The 25,547-nt window shown below is 41.7% G+C and overlaps 1 protein-coding gene across 1 annotated transcript in view; it reads right to left on the bottom strand.

Annotated features, from left to right (window-relative positions):
* ttn.1 (titin, tandem duplicate 1) overlaps window positions 1-25,547 on the bottom strand; it is a 217,208-nt gene that overhangs the window by 136,916 nt on the left and 54,745 nt on the right. The window contains exons 49-83 of the mRNA XM_061722950.1: window positions 23,996-24,277; window positions 23,629-23,907; window positions 23,255-23,542; window positions 22,876-23,154; window positions 22,508-22,789; window positions 22,038-22,316; window positions 21,632-21,938; window positions 21,423-21,535; window positions 20,775-21,047; window positions 19,928-20,206; window positions 19,566-19,844; window positions 19,186-19,473; window positions 18,826-19,104; window positions 18,305-18,586; window positions 17,263-17,541; window positions 16,898-17,179; window positions 16,530-16,808; window positions 16,137-16,424; window positions 15,761-16,039; window positions 12,581-12,871; window positions 11,972-12,253; window positions 11,684-11,800; window positions 11,312-11,594; window positions 11,016-11,199; window positions 10,693-10,773; window positions 10,324-10,591; window positions 9,775-9,984; window positions 9,357-9,434; window positions 9,211-9,237; window positions 8,317-8,373; window positions 8,190-8,234; window positions 7,583-7,642; window positions 7,269-7,337; window positions 6,841-6,888; window positions 6,614-6,691 (exon numbers count right to left, since the gene is read on the bottom strand). Coding sequence (XP_061578934.1) covers window positions 6,614-6,691; window positions 6,841-6,888; window positions 7,269-7,337; window positions 7,583-7,642; window positions 8,190-8,234; window positions 8,317-8,373; window positions 9,211-9,237; window positions 9,357-9,434; window positions 9,775-9,984; window positions 10,324-10,591; window positions 10,693-10,773; window positions 11,016-11,199; window positions 11,312-11,594; window positions 11,684-11,800; window positions 11,972-12,253; window positions 12,581-12,871; window positions 15,761-16,039; window positions 16,137-16,424; window positions 16,530-16,808; window positions 16,898-17,179; window positions 17,263-17,541; window positions 18,305-18,586; window positions 18,826-19,104; window positions 19,186-19,473; window positions 19,566-19,844; window positions 19,928-20,206; window positions 20,775-21,047; window positions 21,423-21,535; window positions 21,632-21,938; window positions 22,038-22,316; window positions 22,508-22,789; window positions 22,876-23,154; window positions 23,255-23,542; window positions 23,629-23,907; window positions 23,996-24,277 — 7,374 coding nt within the window. The remainder of the gene's footprint in view (window positions 1-6,613; window positions 6,692-6,840; window positions 6,889-7,268; window positions 7,338-7,582; window positions 7,643-8,189; window positions 8,235-8,316; window positions 8,374-9,210; window positions 9,238-9,356; window positions 9,435-9,774; window positions 9,985-10,323; window positions 10,592-10,692; window positions 10,774-11,015; window positions 11,200-11,311; window positions 11,595-11,683; window positions 11,801-11,971; window positions 12,254-12,580; window positions 12,872-15,760; window positions 16,040-16,136; window positions 16,425-16,529; window positions 16,809-16,897; window positions 17,180-17,262; window positions 17,542-18,304; window positions 18,587-18,825; window positions 19,105-19,185; window positions 19,474-19,565; window positions 19,845-19,927; window positions 20,207-20,774; window positions 21,048-21,422; window positions 21,536-21,631; window positions 21,939-22,037; window positions 22,317-22,507; window positions 22,790-22,875; window positions 23,155-23,254; window positions 23,543-23,628; window positions 23,908-23,995; window positions 24,278-25,547) is intronic.

Below are 25,547 nucleotides of genomic sequence, written 5' to 3'. Positions count from 1 at the left end.
ACCAGGGGCATGGTTGTTTACCAACCACCCAAGAAACAAGTCAGACTGACATAAAAGTAACAAAAACAAACAAGAGACTACCTGCAGGAGGAGTGACTTTGTCTGGCAAAGCAGCAGGAGCTGCAGGAGCTGATGGCTTTGGTGTTGGCATTGATGGTTTCTTGTCTTCTGGAGGAAATAATTAAAAGGAAAGAACAAGATGCAAAGATCACGACTAAGACAACAGTGCAACCAGTAAAGACAGAGACACGTGAACTGAAACACTGAAGAGAGGTCAATAGAAAGCCGGAGAAAAACAGGAAACAGGGGAACCAGCTGAATGACTGGTTGTTACCCCAGAAACAAGACAGACTGACATACAGGTTTACAAAAAAGTATAAAACAAAGTAAAGACAAATACCTGCAGGAGCAGTAACTTTGGCAGGAGGAGCAACAGGAGCAACAGGAGCAGCAGGAGCTGCCGGAGCTGCAGGAGCTGCAGGAGCAGCAGGAGCTGCAGGAACTGCAGGAGCAGCAGGGGCTGAAGGAGCAGCAGGGGCTGAAGGAGCAGCAGGAGCTGAAGGAGCAGCAGGAGCTGCAGGAGCTGCCGGAGCAGCAGGGGCTGCTGGTTTTGGTGTTGGTACTGATGGCCTCTTCTCCTCTGGAGGAAATAATTCAAAAACAAGATGCCAAGATTCATGACCAAGACAACAGTTGGCCAATCAAGAGTAAGGCAGATGCTTTAGGATGTTTAAGAGACAGTAAGAAGCAAGAGAAATAGACAAAAACAGAACCAGGTGCATTTTTTCAATTAACACCCACACATAAAATAAATAAGAATAAAACAAAACATTTACAACAAAAGACAACACCAAGTCAAGAAACTACCTGCAGGAGGAGCAACTTTCTGTGCAGGAGTGGCAGGAAGTGGAGGTGAAGGTTTTTCCATGGGTGCAGAAGGTTTCTCCTTCTCTGGGGGGGATACTTTGGGAATAGAATTTGGCCAAGTCACGACTAAGAATGCAAAAAGCTTGGACAACAAGTCCTGGCAATGAGCCACAACAACAACAAAACACTGACATTACCAAGACAAGATATCTGATATATTCAACACACATGGACAAGGAAAACAAACATGGCTGACTCAGGATGAGTCAACAAAGACGAGGGACGCATGACCAAGACAGATAGATTACCTGTAGGAGGAGCCGCTATCACTCCAGGAGAAGCTGGCTGAGGGGAAGGTTTTGGTACCGGTGCAGATGGTTTCTTTTCCTCTGGAGGAGATACTTTGCAAATAAAAAAAAAAGCCAAGATGACGACCAAGACAATTATGCAGACCAGTGAGACTAATGAAAGAGGATCATTTGGACACAAGATGTCCCAAACTTTTCTTAAAGAAAGAGAAAAAACACTATTAGAAGAGAAGATGTGAAAGAAAACTTAGTACCTGGAAGATGTTAGTAGGTCCCTTGCAGACCGACATGGAAAAACATGTTACAAGGACAATGGACAAACAACACCAATTATCATGTTGATATAAGATTATAGAGTATAAGATGCACCATGCTCTCTTGTTATTGAAGAACATGGAAGATTTGTTAGTAAAAGAGGTCGATCTCACGTCGATCATAAGACTTGGTAGCTCAAATGAGCAGGAATACCTTTTTCAAGAGTTTGTTGTTTTTTCTCTGTTCCCTTCTTTGCCTTCTTCTCATCTCTTCTAATTGAAAGAGGTTCCTTCAGGGTGGCTGAAGCACCTTCCATACTCAGTGTTGGCTTGAACTCTTCTTCTAAAGACACTTCCTGTGTCACAGGAATTGGTTTGCTAGCAGGTACAATGTCTCTTGGAGATGGCTTAGCTTCAGGTGATGTTGATTCTTTCTTAAGAGGTTTTGTTTCTACTGGATGAGAAAGTGTAGGGGTTTTCTGCAGGTCTTCTAAAGACACTTCCTGTGTCACAGGAATTGGTTTGCTAGCAGGTACAATGTCTCTTGGAGAGTGCTTAGCTTCAGGTGATGTTGATTCTTTCTTAAGAGGTTTTGTTTCTACTGGATGAGAAAGTGTAGGGATTTCCTGCAGGTCTTCTTCAGGTGGAGGTAAGATGGTCTTTCTCTTTGGCTTATATGCAGATTCGACAGATGGAACATTTTCTATTTCATCGATGCCTTCCTGTGTCAGAGGAGTAACTTTCTTGTGTGCTATTTCTTCATTTGTTGCAGAGACTATAGATTTGACAAACTCATCAGGTGGAGAAAAAGGTTCTTCTTCTTTTTCTTGATAACAAACTGACTCAAATGTCTCAGTGACTTCTCTCTGCTCTGCATAAGCTGAGTAAAAGTCCGCTTCATCAAGTTTTCTTTCTTGAGCTTTCTCATAAAGCTCTATTTTGGATGTGGTTTCAGTGTGGACAAGATAAACTTCTTTCTTCAAAGGAGTGATTTCAGGTGGAGTTGAAGGAGGAGGGGTAGAGTCTTTGAGAGATGGACGAACAATCGCTGGCTCTTCTTGAGTGTTGTCCAGTCTTTCAGACTCTAAATCAGTGAGTTTCGGTTCAACCTCCTGCAACAACTCAGACTGTTCTTGGTGATCTTCACTGTACCGTCCAGGAACTTGGACTTCTCTTGCAGTTGACTCCAAAAGGTTCACACTCATTTTTTCTTCATCTTTCAGAGTGAAATCTTCTTTGACAGTCGTCTTTGAAGAAGACTCTTTCATGTCTTGGACCAAAAACGCTCTTTCCTTAAGGTCAGTCTCCAGGAGAACTTATGTTTTAAGATATCACCCGTGATTGAAGATTTCCACCATGGAACGGTGGCCAAGAAGATTATAACATGTACAAGACAAAGACACAAAAACACAAGAGATTTCAGTGTGGCATATGTTCTGCTGTGGTCTTGATGTCACAACTAAACTATAACGCTTAGACACTGCTACGTCTCTGATGGGTGAATCTTTGGTCGTACTTCTACTTTTCCTGAAGGAATAATCTCATCTCGTCAAGGACTTTTAAATAAATCTACCGTATTGTCCCGAATATAAGACGACCCAGATTATAAGACGACCCCCTTTTTCAAGACTCAAGTTTGAAGAAAGACTTTTTGAACACCAAATTCAATTTTTATACAGAAAATAATGACCGTACATCTGAAACAAATGATTATAACAATATATTCGAGAGAAATAGCATGTTATTTTGCCTCATTGAAATCATTATCTTGAAGTTTGCATCATAACTTCTCCTCAGCTGCCGGTTTACCTGCCGAACTTCCACCCTCTTCTCCAGATTGTTGCTACGTTTCTCCACTTTCTGTTATCTCTTCTCTTATTTTCTTCTCTTTTCTTTCTTATACTATTTTTTATTTTTCTTCTTCGTGACAGGGGTTCGCTTTGGCCTGGGGAGTTAAGTTCAGCATTCGCTTTAAAGATATCTGGCGCCATCTAGTGTTGTGAATGGGTATAAAGTCTAGACCCCGAATGTAAGACGACGCCCACTTTTTCAGTCTTATTTCAATGCAAAAAACACTGTCTTATATTCAGGCCAATACGGTAGTTACATTAAAACTATCTGACAAAAGGGTCTCTAAAAGACCCGAGAAACATTTTAAACTTCTCTGCCATCTGTTTTACTGTTTTGATCATTTCTATGACAACACACATAAAAGTCAATGTACAAGACGACACAGAAATCAAGACAACACATTTTGAAGAGTTAGCATATCAAACTGAAATCAAGATGACGAGAGATTAGTTCATAAGATCTCCAAACTTGCCACGTTTGTCATTATGTCATATCTACCTTGTTGCTGAGGCATTTTAGCCTGAGGGATTTGTTCTGGTCTTTCCAAAGCTTGTGGTGCTGTTGGTGCTTTTGTGGCATCAACAACCTTCTGTCGTTCTTTTGGAACCTTCCTGGGTGTTTCTGCAATCTCTTTTGGTTCTCTTGGAACCTTCTTTGGTGCTTCCATTGTCTTCTTGGGTTCTTCTGGTACCTTCTTTGGTGTTTCTGGAACTTTCTTTGGTGTTTCTGGAACTTTCTTTGGTGTTTCTGGAACCATTTTTGGTTCTTCTGGAACCATTTTTGGTTCTTCTGGAACCATCCTTGGCATTTCTGGAACCTTCTTTGGTTCCTCTAGTATTTCCTTGGGAGCTGGCATGTGTTTAGGCACTTCCGCAACCCTCTTGGTTTCTTCAAGAACCTTCTTTGGTTTTGCCACCACCCTTGGTTCTCCTGGTTCTGTTTTAGAGGTAATTGTTGGAGCTTCTGGCTCATGTTTACTAGGAAGCAGGTGCGGCTTCCCTGGAAGTTCAGGTGTCTTTGGCTCTAAGACAACTTAGAAGAACATTTAACATAAGATAATTATCTTTTGGTCACAAGTTCAGGTCACACTCTAGCGAGTGCTTAGCATGTTCAAAGATTTTCATAAAGAATCTTTCAAAGATATTACCATGACTGGATTTCAAAGGAAGACAGTAAGATTTAAAAGAAAATGAAATAAAGCAGAACATTATAAGAAAGCCACCTGTTATGATGACATTTGCAGTACCTTCAATGGGGGCAACTTCCAACTTGGGTTGAAGTTCAGGTGTCTTTGGTTCTGGGACAACTTTAGGTGCAGATGGCTGAGTTACAGGTACCTCTGGTCTGCTTACATCTTGCACTTAAGAGAGCATTACGTATTGTTTAATCAAGTGCTAACACATAATCAAAGATACCACTCTCAACGAGTGAATTTATGGTTAAAAGAAGAGAACGAAAAGCTTCATAACTGCAGAATCAACGCTCAATGATCAGTACCTTGAGCTGGCAGGTGTTCTGGCATCGGTGGAGCAACCACATGTTCAGTTGGTCGAACTACAGGCTCTTCGGGCTTTGGTAGCTCATGTGCTTCAAAGAACATTTAAACACAATATGCTTTGAGTGACCTATGTAAGCCACTGGTAACTACACCAGTTTCAACACTTCAGCACACTCTGTTGAGTGCATAAAACAAAGATACTAACTGACAGACACAACAGAAAATACAACGTAGTTTGTTTTACAGAACAACAATCACAACACATGTAAAAAGAGTTAAAGATTAATTACAAGAGAGTTATTCCAGTACCTTTAATATCTTCAGGCTTTGGAGGAGTGATCCTCGGAGCGCCTGCTGGAACTACAGCCTCTGCTGGTTTGGGCACAGCTGGTACTTTGGAGAATATTAAAAGAGTCCCTTTATTAGGCTTTATTATTAGTACACTACAGCTAAGAAGCCACTCTCTACGTTTATAGAGAGATTTTGTAAAAATACTGCATCAAAACTGACAAACACAAATACGGTCGCCACTGAAGACAACGTTAGTTTTGGAAAATCTACGTCAAGAGGTTAGCAACAAAGAAGTTCCACAAATATCTTGAAGAATCACATATGTTGATCACATCAACATGAAACTAAACAAAAAAGCCTTTCCAGATGAGCACTAGTTTAGCAAAGCATGTTACCTCTTGGTGCAGGAGCCACCGGTGTTTTCTTGATGGGTTCAACCTTCGCTGCTTCGGGTTCAGGCTTTGCTCTGGCCACTTGGGGCTCAGATACCGCTGGTTTCTGGGGCAGCCTTGTGGGCTCTGGAGGAACTGTTTCCTCTTCAGCTATTGTCTTGGGTTTATGGGGTAGATAGGGTTCAGGACTCTCCCTTCTTGGGGGTACCTTTGCTTCAGGTTTTGGTTTGATGTCTACTGAAGGTTCTTCAAAGTTAACAGAGAAAGATACTGTTACTTCATACAAGGGGATGACAAGATATCAAGAGTTTAGGGGCTAGAAGAAGTAAAGACAACTCGTCACACACATAAAACGGACATACTGACAGGTGAACAGTGACAGACAGATGTAAAGAAGAAAACGCTCTTTAAGCATTATAAGATGACTGAATACGCAAAACACAATGTTCACTTATGCAGAAAAGTGATCAAGAGAAAAGGAGTGAAGTGTCAGTTTAGTGTGTGAAAGGAAACACTGAGTATGGACAAAAATGTCAAAAAATTTAAAATCTAGAACATCTGATTATAAAAGGTCCCATAATTGTTCGATTTTAATCTCTATTCATACTGATCAAGCAGGCCCAAGAGTTGTTTAAGTTTGACAAACTCTGTCTCAGTGTGGTAGATGTGCAACCTAAATCTTCTATCCTGTGTGCTGCAGTGAGCACCGTGTCTGGCCTCTCCCTCCCATCAACGCCACTCACTCTGCTGCTATTGGTTACCTTCCCACAACCACAAGTCACAGCTTAGAGGGCCAAGCTGCACAGGAAATCAATGTTCATTGTTTTTCATTGAAAAGATAAATAAAAAAATCTCCTAAGCATTAAAGCTTAATGTGCATAATATGGGACCGATAATAATAGTTAAAATGACAAATCCTAATTTTAAAGAAAATCTGCCTATTTTACAGTGTTTTTATATAACTTGTTTATTTATTATTATTGTTCTTTATTTTTCTGAACTTGAAGAGGATTCCTATTGTGACTTATTGCAATTTTTGGGGCATCAAGAATTAAGAGAAAAACAGAGGTGAGTAAAGTTCAAAAGAGTAAAATAAATAAATCTGTCCAAAGAAGAAAGACAGAAAGAAAGAACCTCTGTCATAAACTGTACCTTCTGGAATGGGATGCACTTCTGGCCGATGTGGGACAGTGACAGCAACTTCTGGTTGTAGCTTCCTTGCATCAGGTTCTTTAAGATATTATTATGAACTTCAGTTTTCTGACCACAGTAAATAATCAAAACAACCAATGTGTCTGAACAAGAAAGACCGGACACTAACAATGGGACACCAGGTACGAAAATAATAAACATTTACAGACGTGACCAAATGAAGATACCTTCATGTGGACGGGGTTCCTCCTCGGGTCTCCTGTGAATCTCAGGAACTTGGAAGATCAAGAAAATTCACATTAAAACCATGTCAGCGCAGCTCTGATTACTACTCTAGTTTCTGCTATCTACTGCGCAGAAGCCCCAGCAAGGGTTAATAAGAGCAAAAGAGTGGTAGGACATGGAAAGAGGGACAGACAACATTAATAACATGTATGTAGAGACAAAGATAGATGAGACCAAGATGGGATTTGTGACAAAAACAGATGGTATGCTGCAGCTACGACTACAGAAGAGAGAAGCCTCTACGATCAGCAGGTGGCCAAGTGTCTAACACGACACAATGTGGACGAGCGAACACGGCGGCTATGGTTTCAGCCACAAGCTTTATGAAACAGCCAGAAGCCAGTGTGCCTGCTTTCCAAAGCAGTTATACCTGAAGGGAGTCCTTCTCTGAGTCCAACCTGAGTCCTCTCCACAAACTCTTCAACAGCTCTTTTCTCTTCTGGTGAAAGAGAAAAGTGAACTTAGAGAGAAAAACCGACGATGGCATGAAAGGACTGCCGCAAGTCTTTAAGGGGGCAGAGACACTGAGGATGGAAGACGTCAACAACCAAACAAATGTGAAGAAGACAGCGAGAGACGGTGAAAACACGACACAAATGAGTGTTTAAAACACAGACGGACAGTAAAAAGACAGTTGTTCTGCTAATGAAAGGAGTTATTTAATACAGTGAATGATTCTGATACCTGTTACGGAGGAGTACCGAACCGAAACCCTCTCCTCTTCAACTGTCAGACTTTGAAACTCTACAGCAAATGTTTAAAGGATAATCAGCTGTTAGAGATCAGGTATTTATTCAACGGACACGTTCAGTATGTGCAGATGAGGATTATGACAATCATGAACTCTCCAAAGATCTGGAGACGAAATTAATTATTCAGTTGTTCTAATCATAACTCACGTCAGGCATCTTTATATTTTTCTTTTCCCCTTAGCTAATGCAAGAACGTTCTGGTGATATGCCGCCCCCATGTGGCCAGAAATGGTATGACTACATATACATTTGCAGCCATAATCCTCAACTGCACAGCCGCTTGTTTCACTGGATTTCAGACAAACTTGTTGTTGAAAAAGTGAGAAATTATTTCACAACACTTCAGAATTTATTGGGCTTTTATTCGAGTTATTTGGTGAGATTATGATGTTTTAAAATTTGAAATGATCACACGGTTATGAAGGGGGAAGGTTACGGGATGATGATGATTATGATGGTTAAGTTTGAAGATGAAAGGAAATGTTTTTTTGTTGATGGATCGATGAAGGGTTAATTTTAGAACCTCAAAACTGTTGTACCTTCAACTTCAGTTCTTTGCTCGAAGTGATAAAACTCTGAGGAATCTTTTGGTGGAAAAAGAAAAGGTAAGGAAAAGAGGCTGAGCATAGTCACGGTGAATGTTTTTAAGGTTTGAACCAGACTCACCTCTGGAAAGCACCATCGACGCTGCCGTTGGCACATGAACTGGAGTATCTGGGATGTCTAGACATTTGACCCCAAATCATTTAATTAATTTTCATGTTCATCAAATTGAATTTTTAATTTTGTGACTACAAGTTTAGAATATAGAACACATAACTCTGTAATTATCAAAGTAATATTTTCAAAATGGTAAACTGAAGAACCTTGAGTGTCAGGAAATTGTGACATAGACTTAAATGTGCTAATATGAAGCAGTAGAATTACAGATTTATGTCTGAAAGCTGCCTTGTCTAAAATCTTTTCATTTGAAGTCTTACTTTGGATCAGCCTTGCGTCTGCTGCCATCTAGTGACCATTATGTGTAACTGCAATGTTCCTGCTTTTCCAGTGAGCCACGATAATTGCTGCTCAGAAAATGGTGTCGGAAACTACTTTTGCCTTTAACTATGGGTCATTTATGCTTTTGCTATTTTACCTAAGGATGAGAGTTGAATCCTAAATTTTCTAGCTATGGTTTTCGGTATTCTTGCCTGACTTCCTAAATCCTGTCAGTGCTTGTGGCTTAGCCTGCAGCTAAAGCCTGCAGCTAAAGCTTGAAATGTATTGTTGTGTTCTAAAAAAGATTTCTATTTTTTATTTTAAGTAAAACTTATTTTAACATGGTTGAATTAGTTGTGCTGGCCAATGGTGTGCAGGTTGTATCGTATAATGGCTGTGTATCAGAACTCAAATGTTGAGTTGCAGCATTTCATGTGTGCATTGTCTTGTACTCTGTGTTGTGTATTCTTTTAGACATCTTAACTTGCTCTCTGGCTCTGTTAAGTGATGCATTGTGAAGGCAGCGTACAGTTTAGGGAACAAAAGTTTGAGTTGCACTGCACTTTATAAAATACTCACCCTGAGGAACCTTTCCTAACCCAATTTCTGTGAAAGGACAAGGTAAAAAACTGTTATTAAGCTGCTAACTCAAGTAAAAAATAAAATGGAGAGACCCCCCCCTATAAGTTTAAGTAGATACTGGTACTAAAATAAAATGTACAGACCTTTGCCGGATAGGTAAAGCTCGGCTGTGCTTCGAGCTTCTCCCATCGGCTCCAGACTTGCGATCACGGAGTAAACGCCTAACGGATGGACACATTATAATTCTGTTTAGAATGACTACAAATGTGACATCAGTGTTAAGGCTGGGTCTCACCACAGAGTGAAGTTAGTCTTTTTATTAATCTTTGGGACTAAAGTCTCCTGCTCTTCATATCTGTTTATTTAACAGCAAAACTAAGTACACCAGATTAATAAGTTAGTTCTTCTGCTTTCTCCAGGTCTTGACTGTCAATGTGCGCTTCTTTTACTGTGCAGTTCTACAAAACGTTGTTAGTATTTAAATTGCATTCTCATTTTTTTTCCTTCTGCAGTTACAAATATGGAGTGAGTAAAAGGACAAGGTCTTTCTGTTAAACAAACCTTCGTCCTCTGCAGTGACGTTGTGGATTGTCATAAAGTGCCGTCGGCCCTCTGTCCTGAAGTTATATTTGGGGCTTTCTCTAAGCTCCCACGAGTCTTTGTACCATGTGACGGTGGCATTGTCGAAGGACAACTCGCACTCGAAGGTGGCAGAGTGACGTTCATTGACCTCGATGCTTTGGATGCATTTTGTGAACTGAATTTGGTCAGCTAAAACCAGACAATCAGAGTCAACGTCTGACGTAACAGTTTTAGACTTGTATTAGTTCACAACGCTGATTATTATTGATCTGATATCGATGTATGCCTGACTAAAATTAAATGTAAAAGATAACCAGAAGACAAACAAAAAAACAGAAATTAACAAAACAGAAGAAGAAAGGCTGTAGGCGGAGCAGCGGGTTCAAAGAGGTCAGTCAGTTGGGTTAGCTTTGAGGAGTACTGCTCACCTGGCTTGTAATCGGTTCCTATTGGACATGAGGAAATGTAAAGACGCACAAACAAGAGTCCAGCTCAGATAACCAGACACTGAAACACCCAGACTCTTACCTGTGACGGTGAGTTTGGCGTTGGAGATGTGAGGACCACACACCACACGGTAGTTGCCCTGATCTTTGGCCTGGCAGTTGGTGATCTTCAGATAGTGATGGTCCCCTGTGCTGCCGATGTCGTACTTGTTGCTCTTGTCCAGTTTCTGCGTACCTTTGTACCAGGTCAACGTGATCTCTGGGTAGTTGATCTTGATCTGGCATTCAAAGGTGGCGCTCTGGTTCTCATTGATTGTCTGGTCGGAGATGTCCTCCATCACAGAGATGGGCTGAGGATGAAACAAGATTCTGGTTGACTGGTGCAAGTCACCCACTGATGATCCTATAAGAGCAGCTGGTTCTTAAGTATTCTGAGATAACTGGTCTTTACCTCAGTGCCAACGCGACTCTCTAGCTGCTGGATCAGTTTGGCCATATCCTCCTCTTCAACACGACCACCATGCTCAACACCCTGCAGCAGAACGAACGCCAGTTACCACAGCTACTAGGGCAAACAACATCTCATCTACCACTTCCTGAAGAAACATCATTCAGATAAGGAATTTGTAGTGTCCCTGGCCCGGACACGATTCTCAACCTTTGTCCTGCTAACGCGCATCATACTCCTTCTCTCCGCCTACTGTTCTTTACCACTACACTTTCAAATAAAGGCAATGCATCCCGATCCACCATCAAGATGGGGTTCACTCATACCACTTGTCCAGACTCCATCTCCTTCTCCCTCTTCAGGAACTCTATGGCCTGCAGGATAGCTCGGTAATCATGGATTCCTTGTTCACGCAGGAGTTTCTCGTAGTCTTTTGGGTCATGACCTCTGAGCAACTCCACAATGTTGATCTCTTCGTCTTTCTTGGGGGTCTTCTGCTTGGAAGGAGTCCTGACAAATATCAATCAGACGTGGTTTCCTCTTGTCAACATGCATGTTTTGTTTTGCATAAATCACATCAGATCTTTTAGACCAAAATATAGAAATCAGTTTCATCTCTTACTTCTTGAGTATTGGCCTTATGTCTCCAGTTTCCTCAATTTCCTCCTTTTTGGTGACCTCCATCTCTGCACCGCACTCGATTTCTCCATGTTTGTTGGTGGCAACACATCTGTAGAGACCAGCGTCGGACTTGGTCACATCTCTGATCTCCATTTTGGCATCCTGGCCCTTGTGTACGATGGCAATACGACCACCGGGGGTGATCTGTCTCCATTTGCCCTTCATCCACTTCACGCTGGGGATTGGTTCACCTCCAATCTTGGCAATGAAGGTTGCGGTTTCCTCTGAAAAAGAGAGATTACAAAAATGAAGACAAAACTGAGCAAATGTTTTTTCTTTGAATGGAATGTTGCATCTCAAGAGCCATCCTTACTCTCTACTACAGACATTCCTCTGGGTTCCTCGATGAAGAACAGGTTGTCCAGCTTTTTGACTGGGGCAGCTCCAGCACCTGCATGCTGGGCGGCAGGTTCTCCAGCCTTTGTCTTTTCTGAAAATAGATTGTGAGAGTGAGTGCAACTGTGAGCCATTCATAGCTTAACTTAACCATCCTGACAATTGTCCAGGTCTTTTGATGACTTTAAATGCAACATACAAAGACTTCAGTAAGCTTCAACACTAAGCCAAAATGTTCACAAGGATCACAAATGGACGAAATTACCTTTGACAGTGACCTTTGACTTGCAGAAGTCAGTGCCATTATCATTGGTGGCCTTGCAGAGGTAATCCCCAGCATCTATGGTTGACACTGGGCTGATCTCAAGGCAAGCCATCCCATGGTCAAACGTGATTTTGAAGTCATCACTGGACTTAAGCTCCTTCCGATCCTTCATCCACTGGATGGTCAAAGGAGGAGTGCCACTGACGTGGCATTTGAGGTTCAGCTTCTCACCCTCGTTCACTGTCACTGGCTTCAGAGGCTGATCAAATTTAGGAGGCTGGCCTGTTTCCAAAGAAGTGGTGGTTAAGAGGTAAGTGTTCCAAATATTAACATGTTGAACTGGGCTTTGGAGACATGTTTTCAGTCTTTGGCAGTAATGTTAAAAGAAACTGGATTAGCAGGTCTTTGCATTTGATCCTACAATCTTGGCCAGATAAAAAACTGCCTGAAACATGCTCAACTTTTGTGTACATGTTCATGACTTGACTAAAGATGCAGCAAGCTCATGTTAAACTTCTGCAGAGGCTTGGATTGTGTCGTCTGCATCCATATGGACATCTGACAAAACTCAGACAAAAAACAGACAAAGTCCAGATCAACAGTCCTTACCTGAAATTGTGAGTGTGACCTGGTATGAAGCTTTTCCTGCTTCATTGGAAGCCTCACAGATGTAAAGACCTTTGTCAGAATCTACAGAGTCTCTGACATGTAGCCCGGCCATGGTGTTCTTGAAGGTGATGTCATATTTAGGAGATGCATGGATCTCGTTGTCGTCCTTGTACCACGTGATGGTCAGTGGCTGTGAGCCAGCCACCCGACCCTCCATCTTTATCGTCTTGCCAATCGCATCCTCCATGGACACGGAGGGTTTCTTGGTGAAGGTTGGAGGGATTTTCTGTTCTGTTTGTTGGGAGAGAGAGTATAGAAAATCAGGGTGTGTTCTGACGTGAGAAATCTGAGCATCGTTGAAAAGGCCACTGGGCTTTTTAACGCATCACCAGAGAAAACACCACGATTAAACATGAGACAATGAAAAACAATAAACAACACAAGAGTTAAAAATACAGAACACCCACTATTCGAACAAACACTTCTCCATCTCCAGTTTTTCCAACCAGTGTCTCCAGTGTCTTCTGACCACAATGATGAGTAAAGACATGATCTCAGACACTTCTATTGTATTCATTCTCTTTGCACATTGGAAATTGTGGGTGAATATCAGACAAAAACAACGCTCTGAAATGTTTGTACCACAAATGTAACAACAAGTGTGTGAGTGGGACAAAGCTGCTTTCTGTATCAGTGCAGAGTCCATCCACGATGATGTTCAACCTTTTTCAGTCATTTTGTGAACAACATAAGCATCACAGCAAGCGTACACCCCAACTGCATTGCCTCTGTCGCTAATGAGGACTTCCAGAGCGCACAAGGAACTGGTGGTTCTGAAGAAGTTCTGACCTGAAGCCCAGATAAGGCTCGCCGTTCTTCAACAAGCACATGTTGACTCGCTGAGAGCCAGATTACTCCCAAGTCAGAGTTAGTGGCTCACCAAGGCAATATGACACATTACCGAGATTATTAACGAATTTTGCTGGTCCAGAGAAGCGACAGGGCTGTTAGTGATTTCATGTCCCAGACCGTTCAGCCAGTTTGTGAATTACTACATTGAGGGGCAGTTACCTAGGGCAGTGGTCCCCAACCCCCGGGCCGCGGCCCGGTACCGGGCCGTGGGTCATTTAGTACCGGGCCGCACGGAGAAATTTTTTTTTTTTTTTTTTTTTTTTTTTTAATTAAAAAATAATTTCTGTAGAATCCCGACTGATTATGGATGACTCTCAAACTGATGGTTCACAATGTTTTTATTCCTTGAATGTAAATACACTGCAAACACACCGTAAGAGCTATAAAGGAATAAAATAAAATAAAATAGTTAGTCTTTCTACATTCATATAAGTTTAACTTAAATACATACCGACGCAGCTGCTCGCTCGGTTGGCAATAAAGCTACCACAATACATGAGCGACCAAACTCAAGCTGGACATAAATACGGTATAAAATTTGGACAAATCCTCATCAGCAGGTGCTTTTTGTGTCAGTTAGGCTCCACTTTAGCATTCCCGACACTAGTTTAGTCTTTCAGACACACTTTCTACTGCCGTTAAACTTTTACCGTTAAAGTCCGAAGCGCCGGATGTTTACGAGGTCTCGGTGAGACGCCTTCAAAATAGTACTTAATATATAACAATAAAATAAAAGCCTGGCTTTAAATAACGTTAATGAGAAAACAAACATAAAAACACATTTATAGAAACACTGATATTATAGGTAATTTACAATTTCCATTATTTCATTTTATTTCTTCAAAAAATATGTTTTATTATTATTATTATTATTATTATTATTATTATTATTATTACTACTACTACTATAGCGAAAATACCACAGTTTTTAATGCCGGTCATTTTATTTAGTTTTTATCACCTACACCTTTAGATTGGGCCGTGAAAATATTGTCAGACATTAAACCGGTCTGCGGTACAGAAAAGGTTGGGGACCACTGACCTAGGGCTTTTCTCAATATATATCTGATGTGGGCAGCACGGTGGCTTAGTGGTTAGCACTGTTGCCTCACAGCAAGAAGGTCCCAGGCCCGGCAGGGTTTTTCTGTGTGGAGTTTGCATGTTCTCCCCATGCTTGTGTGGGTTGCCTCCGGTTACTCCGGCTTCCTCCCACAGTCCAAAAACATGCATATTAGGTTAATTGGTGATTCTAAATTGCCCGGAGGTGTGAGTGTGATGGTGTGCATGGTTGTGTGTTTATATGTGGCCCTGCAATGGACTGGTGACCTGTCCAGGGTGTAACCCTCACAGCCCCAAAGCGCTTTACACTGTAGACGTTCACCCACACACACACACACACACACACACACTCACACGGAGCTGCCATACATGCCTGACAACCAGGAGCAACTGGGGATTCAGTGTCTTGCCCAAGGACACTTTGGTGGACACAGGAGGAACTACGGATCAAAACACTGACCTTCAGGGTCATGGGCTCTACCAACTGAGCCACCTACCACCAGCTCAGTATATGCACAATGGGATTTTGTTATGCCTTTTTTTGTTTTTAGAGGATGGATTAGAGGACTTGAGATGTCACAGTGTCCCAGAAACATCAGCGATAATGATGAGTGATAATGAAGGAGGAAAAAAACTACAACTCCAAGTTGTGTCTTCGAAATGCTACGCCTCTATGCAAGAATGCAGCTTTTTTCTAACTTCAGATTGTGGTTGATTTTGCAAGGAAAAGCCTCCTTGAAAACATTTTCTGCAGATTTGTGGGCTCCAGAAAGACTATACTACAACATCAGAAAGACTGAACTGAAGATCTTCAATGTCTCTAAAGCATGCTCTCCTGAGCCAAATGTCCCAAGGGTGAACTACTGAGTAGACAAGTCCAAGTTTGTCATATATAACCCTAACCTGGAAGATTCAGAGCTACTGGCATTTAAAACTTGACAAGAAATTCTCCAACAGTGTCTTGTTGGCCACTGTTGAAGACCTTTCTGTAGTCTTGATAATGCACTTATACGGTACTCAGATTGACAATCTTTAGTTTGTCCAGTTCACACAAACACATGAAAGCTGCCTGTAGATGATCAACAGCAAAAATGTTCTTCATCTTCTTCACAAAGTGTACTGGTTCAGAGAGATTCCTTCATCAGTTTGACATGGTGGACTTCCAGGAGAGAACACAATGTTAAAAAGAAGACTACATTGCTGACAAACCTTTCACGAGCAGATAAACTGGACAGCTTTCTTTTCCTGCATTGTTAATGATCTCACAGGTGTACTCTCCTGTGTGGAACTCGTCAACTCGGTGAAGGACCAAAGTGGCAACTTCGTCCTTCAAAGAAATCTCGCAGCCTCTTCCATGCTGCATTTCCTTGGCTCCCCTGAACCATTTGATTGTCACGGGGCTGCTTCCTTTCACTTTGGCTGTGAAAGTCACATTTTTGCCAGGTAATGTTTCTTTGGCTTCAGGCATAGCCACAAAAGATGGAGGCTCTGGTTTCAAATAAAAAAGATATGTTGTAAGATAAAATATCAACTCTCTGTAATTACCTGGTCCTGTGACACGCAAACGTCCTTCCCGTTTACTGACCTGTTACATTCATCAAAGCACTCGTCTCAGAGGCTCCTGCAGCATTCACTGCTTTACATGTGTACTTGCCAGAATCTGACATCTTGACTGTAGTAACTCTTAATGTGCATTTGCTGTCCATGCAGCTGATGTCATAGTTTGGACCACTTTTGATCTCCTGGCTGTTGTGGAACCAGGAAGTTGTTAATGGAGAAGTTCCGGTAACTTTGCACTCCATCTCCCCAGGTTTACCCACAACTAGCTGAGTGTCTCTCAGCTTCCTTATGAAACTTGGTGGAATCAACTTATCTATTGTATAAGAACGACAGCTGATGAGGAATTTCTGAGCGTCCTGCTAAAAGGATTACGTTTTATCATAAAATAAACAAATAGCATTGTTGCTAGTTTACCGACCTGAGACAGAGAGGTTAGTTTTGGATGAGGCTGTGCCAATGGGATTTGTAACATCGAGTTTATATTGCCCAGCATCTGCTTTGTCTGCAGACCAAATCTTCAGGATGGCAACCTTGTTTTTGAAGGACATCTGATGTTTGGCACCAGCAGTTAGCTCTTTGTTATCCTTGAACCACTTTGTTTTTAGTTCTGGTGAACCAGATACTCTGACTTCAAGAGACGCGTCTTCTCCTGACGTCACGCTCATCGAATCAGGGCTTTCCACGACAGAAGCAGGTTCTAAAATTGCGGGAACAAAGGCTTAAGCTACACTAAACAAACATTTGTTGTCTCATTGACAGTACAAGCACCTCTTGGGTTCTACAAACCTAAAACGGTCACTTGGGAGACAGACTCCGCCACTCCAAAGTCGTTTTTCAGCTGGCAAGTGTATTTACCACCTGTGGTTAAGTCAGCCATGGGTACTGTAAGAGTGACTACATTGTTCTCAAAGATGATCCTTCTGTTGTCACTGTCTCTGAGAATGTGATCTTTGTCCTGGACCCAGGTCACAGTCAAGGGCTCAGAGCCTTTAACCCTAGCTGTCAGAGTCAGCTGCTCTCCAACTCTCACAGACTGGTCGATGAGTTTCTGGACAAATGCTGGTAGTTCTGAATAGTGATGGAAAATGGTAAATCCAAGGAAGAGATTGAACATATATCAAGCTCTGAAAAAGCCAGGACTTTGAACAAACCTTTTAGGGTAATGGTAGAGTGGCAAAGGTCACTTCCTACACTGTTTGACACTCTGCACTCATAAAGACCACCATCATCTTGCTCCACTTTCATTACATGAAGCGTGGCAGAGCTGCCAACGTTGGCTAACTTGTATTTATCACTTTCTTTCAGGGGTCTTTTATCTTTGTACCAATTGACCTCAAAAGGTGGAGTGCCATTAATCTCACAGTGCAGACTGACATCTCTTCCCTTGATTTGCTCCACCTGGCTTGGAGTTTTGATAAAGGATGGGGGCTCTGAAAAATATATTTCAGTGTATTAGCAGAAGTAATATTCATTGCGACATGTCAGGTGAGCATTTCCACTGTATATAGCATCTGTTTGAGGGTCATACTAAAGATCAGCTAGGGGTATTCATCCATAGGTTCATTAAAAGTTAATATTGAAAAACTGTGAAGAATTTTCTCTGTCACTTATTCAAAAGTGACCAAAAGGCTTTGAAGGGAGATACCACCTAGACTCACGCTACACTAGCCTGGCCATCCTATCCTTAAGTGTTTCCTCTTCAATGCAAAAAATCTGCCTGGTTCCTCTGGATTTGGCTTTTATTTGCAAGGAACAGTACCACCGAACACAGAAGAAACTACTTCTGGATGCCATCGCGGTTGATACAAGAAGTGACGCTTAGACATTCTTGTATGAGTCTTCTCGTGAATCCCACCTTTGCGTGGTTGTATACTTTCTGTATCAATGGAGATGGCTCTGAATGGGAGGGGTATCAGACCCATTTCAAGAGAAAGAAGTTTTGTGGAGTGAACGCTAGGCTAGGCTAGACCAGGCTGGGCTAGGCTAATCCACCACCCTCGAAGACTGGAATTAAATGATTCCTTGTTCAAGTTTTCAAACAAGGGTTCCAATAGCAACCACAAAAACCAAAGAAAAGCAATAACTTTAAAATCCACATGACAGGTATATCCATTCCTTCTCTGTCATTCTACTCAATTTCAGATTGCGTAAATCAATAAACAAAGGCGAAGCCAAGATCAATGTTCAGCTGACCTTGAACTGTAAGGGTTGTGCTGCAGGTTGCACTGCCAGCGTCATTATGAACCTCACACATGTAGACACCGTTATCCTCAGACGTTGTGGAGTGCAGCTGCAGGTATGCAGTCAAGTCAACAAACATTGTTTTATAGTTGCCTCCGTCTGTTATCTTTTGGCCATTTTTGTACCAGCACATTTTCAAGGACTGTGCATTGTTGACACCACATTCAAAACAGTGTCTTTCAAACTGCTTGACAAAGGTAGTGGGGGGCAGTTTCAGGATAAACTGAGGAGGTTCTGTGAAGTCAAAGAATAAGTTATTATCATCAGCATAAAAAAAGACTTGTGCATCATTGTGATGGAAGGAGGATGTTGACAGTTGACTGGATGCCATGACAGGTGGAAAGTGACTGTAAAGACAACATTGATATTCTTGGGAAGAGAATAAATGGCATAAAATGAAGAGAGAAGAGCTGTGAAAATGAAGAAAAAAGAATGAGTGGTGATGGTACTGGACAAAAAAAGAGGAGTCCAACCTTTCACCAACAACTCTGCTGCACTTGTCATCGCGCCTGCTTCGTTGCTAATTTGGCAAGAATAAACTCCACTCTGCAGAGTCCCCACTGAGTTGAGCTCTACAGAAGAAGAATATTTATCCAGTCTAAGTGTACATGAGGGTCCAGTGATGAGTTCGACGTCATCCTTGAACCATTTCACCGTAAATGGTGGCGTCCCCTCAAAGACACTTCTGAAGAGTACAGCAGACTTTGGAACAACAGCCTGAGACTCGAGCCCAGCTACAAATCTTGGTGGCACTAAAACCCACACAGAAAAATGATTATGATACCTGCCTAACAGTCTCTTGTTTTAATTTTTCATAAAATCTGAAGGCTAACCTTTAGCTGTGAGAACACCGCTGCACACACAGCTGCCTGCTTCGTTGGTAACTTTACAGGAATATTCTCCTGTATCACTGCTGTCAGTCAGTTTTAACTCCAGTGACACTGAGTTTTCAACATGCAGAAGACGGTACATTGAGCTCTTGGTGATCTTTCTTTTCCCTTTGCTCCATTCAACAGATAATGGGAGGGAACCAATTACTTTACACTCCATCGTAACCACTGAACCCATAACAGCTTGGATGTTTGGTAGCTTCTTAATGAATGTGGGAGGAACTGCCTCATCTGTTTCAAACAATATTATTATCAGTCAAAGGAAAAAACAACTAAAACATAAAATGTTTGTTCTACCTAGAATTGGCGAATGTTTTACAAACCTAAAACAATCAGCATGACTTTAGAGCTACATGTCCCAATAGAGTTTTTTAGTTTGACCAGGTACTCTCCACTGTCCTCCTGCTGAGACGACTGTATTTTAAGGCTGACAAGGTTGTTCTCGTAGTACAGATGATGTTTTCTGCTTGATTGGAGTGTTTTACCATCTTTGGTCCATGTTACATTTAGCTGAGGAGTACCAGCTACCCTAAGCTCAAGCCTAACTGGATCACCACAAGTCACTTTGACCACCTCTGGCCTCTCAAGGATCTTAGGTGGTTCTACAACAGAGAGAGGTGAGTGTGTGTTACTGCAGTCAGAGCTAGCATTAATGTTAGACAGAAGTTTTGCACTGTTGAAGTACCTTGCACAGTAAGAGTGGCAAAACATGTGCTCTGGCCTGCCTCGTTTACAACATGGCAGGTGTATTTCCCTCTGTGAGCTGCATCGCAAGCAGGTATTCTGAGAGTCGCTTCTTTGTCCTCAAAAGTTCTCTCTATATTTGAATCCATCGGGATCCAGGTTTCGTCTTTTTGCCATTGCACAAACAGCGGCATTGAACCTTCCACAGAGCAGTTAAAGACTGCAGGATCTCCCAGGATAGTGCAGAGATTTTCTATCTTCTGAACAAATGTTGGAGGGACTAATAGAGAGAAAACAGTTTCTGTAATGTGAAGTGTTAAGTGTGGTATGACCTAGGTCCAATCCCATTTCTACCCTGAGCTCTACCCATGCTTGTTCACACGAGGGGTGATGCTGTCTCTTTAGGATAAGGGGGGACTAAGGCAAAGAGCTACCCAGTTCTCCAAATGGAGAGTTTTCAGAACTACAATTTTAATGGAAGAATATTTAGAAAACACAACCACAAGATGGGCAGGTTGAGGTTTAGCTTACAATATGATATGACAGTCTAAAAAAGGAAACAATTCATGTCTGAGTTGAAAATATATAACTTTAGTCACTGAACATCTCCACCCCCTGCAAATGTTGTAATGCTAACATACAAGTACAAAAGAGTTTATTACACTGCATAATTGCAATCATATAATGAAATTAACATGGTACCATACATCGTACCACAAAGGACTGACTAGGGGAAAGGCTGCACCAAAAACGTACTGGTTTGGGGAAAGGTGTTGGCAAAGAGCTAAACGACAGAAATGGGATTTGGCCCAAATATCAACGTCTCTAAATTGATCAATAAAACTAACCTTTCAGAGACAATACTGCAGAGCCAGAACAGCTTCCAACCTCATTGGCTGCCTGACAATGATAAGTACCGGTGTCTTCCACTCTGCAATCCTGGATTTTCAAGCCCACATATTTGTCATCAATAATGTATTTTTTGCTGGCTTTGATTGTCCTTTCATCTTTGAACCATGTAACCTTAAAGGGACCGCTTCCTGCTACTTTGAAATCGAACACCGCGGTGGAACCTTGACAAACTTCAAGGGACAACAGTTCTTCAACAAATGAAGGAGGCTCTGAAATAGCAAAGGAAATCACACTAAAGTTACCTTTAAGCTAGTTTGGTGATATTCATCAAAACGAAACCTTTTGATCCAGCCAAACCGATCTCGGAGTCAGGTTTTTGAAAAGTGCGTGGACAATCTTTTGGTGGGTTAAACCAAATGCTTCTTTTACAAAGCCTTGAACTAAAAGCACTGATGATGGAAGCTGATCAGAAACAACATTTTTGAATCAGACCCTTTTTTTCCCTTTCAAAGCTAATTTTATAGTTTGATCTAGTACATGACAAGTTTCATGACAAGAATTTAAAAACAGTAACTGATGCTTCAGTATAAATCTGAAATCTTGTGGTTGACCTCACTAAAGATTTTAGCAGATTTAATCATTTTTCCCTCTCTGACGTGATGTGTGCTCTTTTCCTTCCTTCGTCCATCTGGACTTGAGTGATCTGGAGCCTGAGAACTGCTTTGCACTATATCCCCTGACGTGTTCTGACACTTGCCTGGTATGCGATAACAAAAAAAGTAGCTGAAACCACAGTTCACTGTGTTAAAGAAGCTTTAAGCTGGACATAAGCAGAAGCAACAGCAGCTGAGACAAAGAAGAGCAACAAAAGTCTAACAAACCTGTCACCATGAGCACAGCGGCACAGCTCTGAGTCCCAGCTTTGTTCTGTGCCTTACACACATATTTTCCACAGTGTGATAATTGAGCATTTTTCAAATTCAACACTGCACTCTTGGTTTCGCAGGACATCTCAACATGCTCATCTTCTCTGAGCTCACGGTCGTCTTTGATCCAGAGGAAAGTCATAGGAAGTGATCCAGACAACATGCAACTCATAGAGATTTCAGAGCCCACCATGCAGGACATGTCCTCTAATCTTTGAACAAATGATGGTGGTTCTAGTAGGAGAAGATCACAAGTGAATGGCAATGTGTGCAACTGGACAACATGCAGCATGGGACACTGAGGCGACGGCACAAGAAGCTGCTTTGACTGACCTTTGAAAGAGATCTGGCATGAGCAAGAGGTCTCCCCAACATCGTTTGCAACAACACAGCGGTACGTCCCAGCATCTCCAAACTCGCAGTTTGAAATCTGAAGAGTAATCGTGTCTTTTTCAACACTGATTTTATGCCTTTTGTTGCTTGTGATGAGCTTTTCATTGAGGAACCAGCTTATTTCAAATGGAGCAGAACCTGAGATGGTTCCTTTCAGGGTAATATCTGACCCTGTCAGAAGCTCAGTTGATTCAAAAGGTCTCAAAAACACTGGAGGAGCTATAAAAACAAAAAAGATTACAAATGATACTTCAAGAGTGAAGGTCTGAAGGGTCAGTGGTCCTCTGATGATGCGTGGTCCACAGGAATCGTCTTTCTTCTCTTTTCGACCACATACCACTTTTAACCACTCGAAGACACACAGCTGAAAGTCTTCAGTTAAGAAGAAAAAGAGTGGAGAGCAAACTGACCTTTCACTGCTACCGAGCTGCTGCACTGGTCTCTGCCGGCCTCGCTGGACGCCACACAGACAAATTCTCCACTGTCCTCAACAGAGCAGCTCTCTATCTCCAGAGTCGCTATTGAGTTGTCAAAGAACATTGTGTGTCTGTGGTCCGAAACAACCTCTGAGCCATTTTTAAACCACTTGATGGAAATTACAGGAGTTCCCTGCACTTTGCAGGACAGTTTCAGCGGCTGTTCAGTTTTTAGCAGCTGTGAAGGCTCAGGCTTCATCGTAAATGTGGGGGCTTCTGTAAATTAACAGTCACAACATAGGTCAAGAGAAGCTGTTGAGGGAAGGAAGAACAGTTTTTCAGAAGAGAGAAGGAAACTGCACCTTTTACAAAAAGGACCGCGGTGCAGTCCACCTTCCCGGCGTCATTGGATACTTGGCAGGTGTACTTAGCGGAGTCACTGGGTTTCACTGAATTAAGCTCCAAGGAGCTTGAGGAGGAGTCTTTCTTAACAAAATACTTTCCCCCTGTGAAGATCTCCTTTTCCTCTCTGAACCATTTAACCGCCAGAGGAGTTGATCCAGTGAAGGCTGATTTGATCACAACATTTGATCCTGGTGAAACATCCTGTGACTCGGGTTTCACAGTGAAGACCGGAGATTCTGTTGTTATTTGGAAAGAGAAAGAGCATGCATGTTCAAAGGCTATCGATCATTTGGTGCCAGTTTCCTGTATTATCTCTGGAAGTTCAGCTCTGCTGACCTTTGACGGACACAGTGCCGCTGGTTTCTTTTTCTCCGGCAACGTTAGAGGCCCGGCATATGTAAGATCCTCCGTCGCTTTGGTCCAGGCCTGTTATGGTCAAAGAGGCTGCACTCTCTCTGAACTCGAGCTGATATTTATCACTTATGTGAATTTCTTTACTGTCTTTGAACCAAGAAACAGCCATTGGCTGAGACCCAGCAACTCTGCACTCCAAGGTAACATTACTACCAACAGTTCCATCCATTTTCTTTAGAGTTCTGGTGAAGGATGGCGGAACCGCGCGGTCTGTGTATGGGAAAACCAAGATGCATAACTGTTATCAAAGGCCCGATCGATAATCATTTACTCGTGTATTTCTGGCTAAAACTAACCTAAAACCGTGACTGAACAGGTACACTGGTCTTTTCCGACTTTATTGGACACCTCCATCTTGTACTCCGAAGCATCTTTGCCATCCACAGCAAGAATCTTTAGAGCGGCCGTGTTCTCCTTTAGAGTTATTTTATATTTACGGCCACTGATCATCTCCTTGCCATCCTTGAACCATTTCACTTTGAGTTCAGGGCTTCCAGAAATCAGGCACGCCAACATGGCTGACTCGCCTGCAGTCACGCTGATGGAGGCGGCTTTCTCTAAGATCTTAGCAGGTTCTAAAACACAACGTGAGCTTTAGACTTGATGCGCACACATGCGTGAACTTTGGAAATGTTTCAACTAAAATAAATAATGTGTTCTAACCTTGAACAGTCAGGACAGCCTCACATTTCTGCTGCCCCGCCTCGTTTTCCGCGAGGCAGGTGTACTTGCCGTCATGCTTGATGTCAACAGATGAGAAGGAAATGCTAGCGACATTGTTCGCAAAGGTCATTGTGACATTTGGATCGTCTTCTCTAAGCAGCTCAGAGTCTTTCATCCATTTGATAGAAATGGGAGCGGAGCCTTTCAAGACACCCTGCAATTTCACTGCATTCCCCAGAACGGCCGTGGCACTCTCAATCCTCTTTGAGAACATGGGTGGCTCTGAAATAACACCGTCAATGATGAAAAACACAGCATAGGATAAGAGAACTGTGTCTATAAGTTAGGGCTGTTCGATTTTGCCCAAAAATAAAATCTCGATTTTTTTCTCTCAAAATCCGATTTTCGATTACGATTATTTTGTGAATTGACAAAAGGCAAAGAAATTATTTCAAATATGCTGTTTTTTTATTGAACATTTGCCCCATTGGGCTTTAAGTGCAAACTTTGCTCTTATTAAACCAAAAATGAATGAATAAAGTGCAAAACTCTGTAAAATAAGTTGAAAAAAAGTTTTAAAAAATATAATAAAATATAAAGTTTTATCTCTGAAAAAAAAATCAGCAAATCAGCACTTGCAAACATACAGTAAGTTATATTTCCAATTAAATAAAACAAGACATTTTCTAATTAAACTAAACTGGGTCTTTGCATGCTAAATAATAATGCAACCCATGAAGGAGGTAGAGGTGTGTAATGTCAGTCATTACATTTGATATTCACATTTGCAAGTTTTTTGCAAGGAACACGAGCAGCTACCGCATCTGGCTGGAGGGTGGCCGGTGGCATGTTACAACGCCCCCTCCTGTACTAAAGAGCCTCTCCGATGGGACACTTGTTGCAGGTATTGAGAGGTATTTCCATCAATCATTAATATGGTATCAATCATTAATATGTGTGCAGACAAGGTTAAAAAAAAAAAAAAAAAATTTTTTTTTTTTTTTTTTTTTTTTAAATCGATTTTACGATTTTCACGTTTTAACATCGTTCTAATTACATAACCGCGATTACGATTTAAAATCGATTAATCGAACAGCCCTACTATAAGTGTAAAAATATAATAAAAATCACCAGGCCATAGTGGGTCTCAGCATTCAGCAAGCACTACATACAGTATAATACATATAACTTTCTTCAATATGCCACTCTTTATTTAACAAAAAAGAAGCCAAAATGAAAATAAACAATGTGGGCCATATCAAGTACGCCCTTATGTTTTTGGCTGCTTGATGATCTGGAACATTCAGAGGAGCTTATTAAAGGGAATGAATTGGAATATAGTTGGACTGGTTTGGGATGACGTTAACTGTTAAGCTACACTATACGAAATGAATTCAGTTTAATTTAAATCTCAGAGGGCCATTTGCTGCAACACACTGATCAACACTGAAGTGTTATCAGCAAGAATCTGCAGCTATTTTCGGTGGCTATTTTGGAGTGCTCTTGTACTCGTCATATGGCGGATATGCCGGTGAGTGGGAAGGGTGCCAGA

Source organism: Cololabis saira, chromosome 6 (assembly GCF_033807715.1).
Source record: "Cololabis saira isolate AMF1-May2022 chromosome 6, fColSai1.1, whole genome shotgun sequence".
In the NCBI taxonomy this organism is placed as follows: Eukaryota; Metazoa; Chordata; class Actinopteri; order Beloniformes; family Belonidae; genus Cololabis; species Cololabis saira.
The sequence above is the reverse complement of the archived record's forward strand: the minus strand, read 5'-3'. Positions and strand labels throughout refer to the sequence as shown.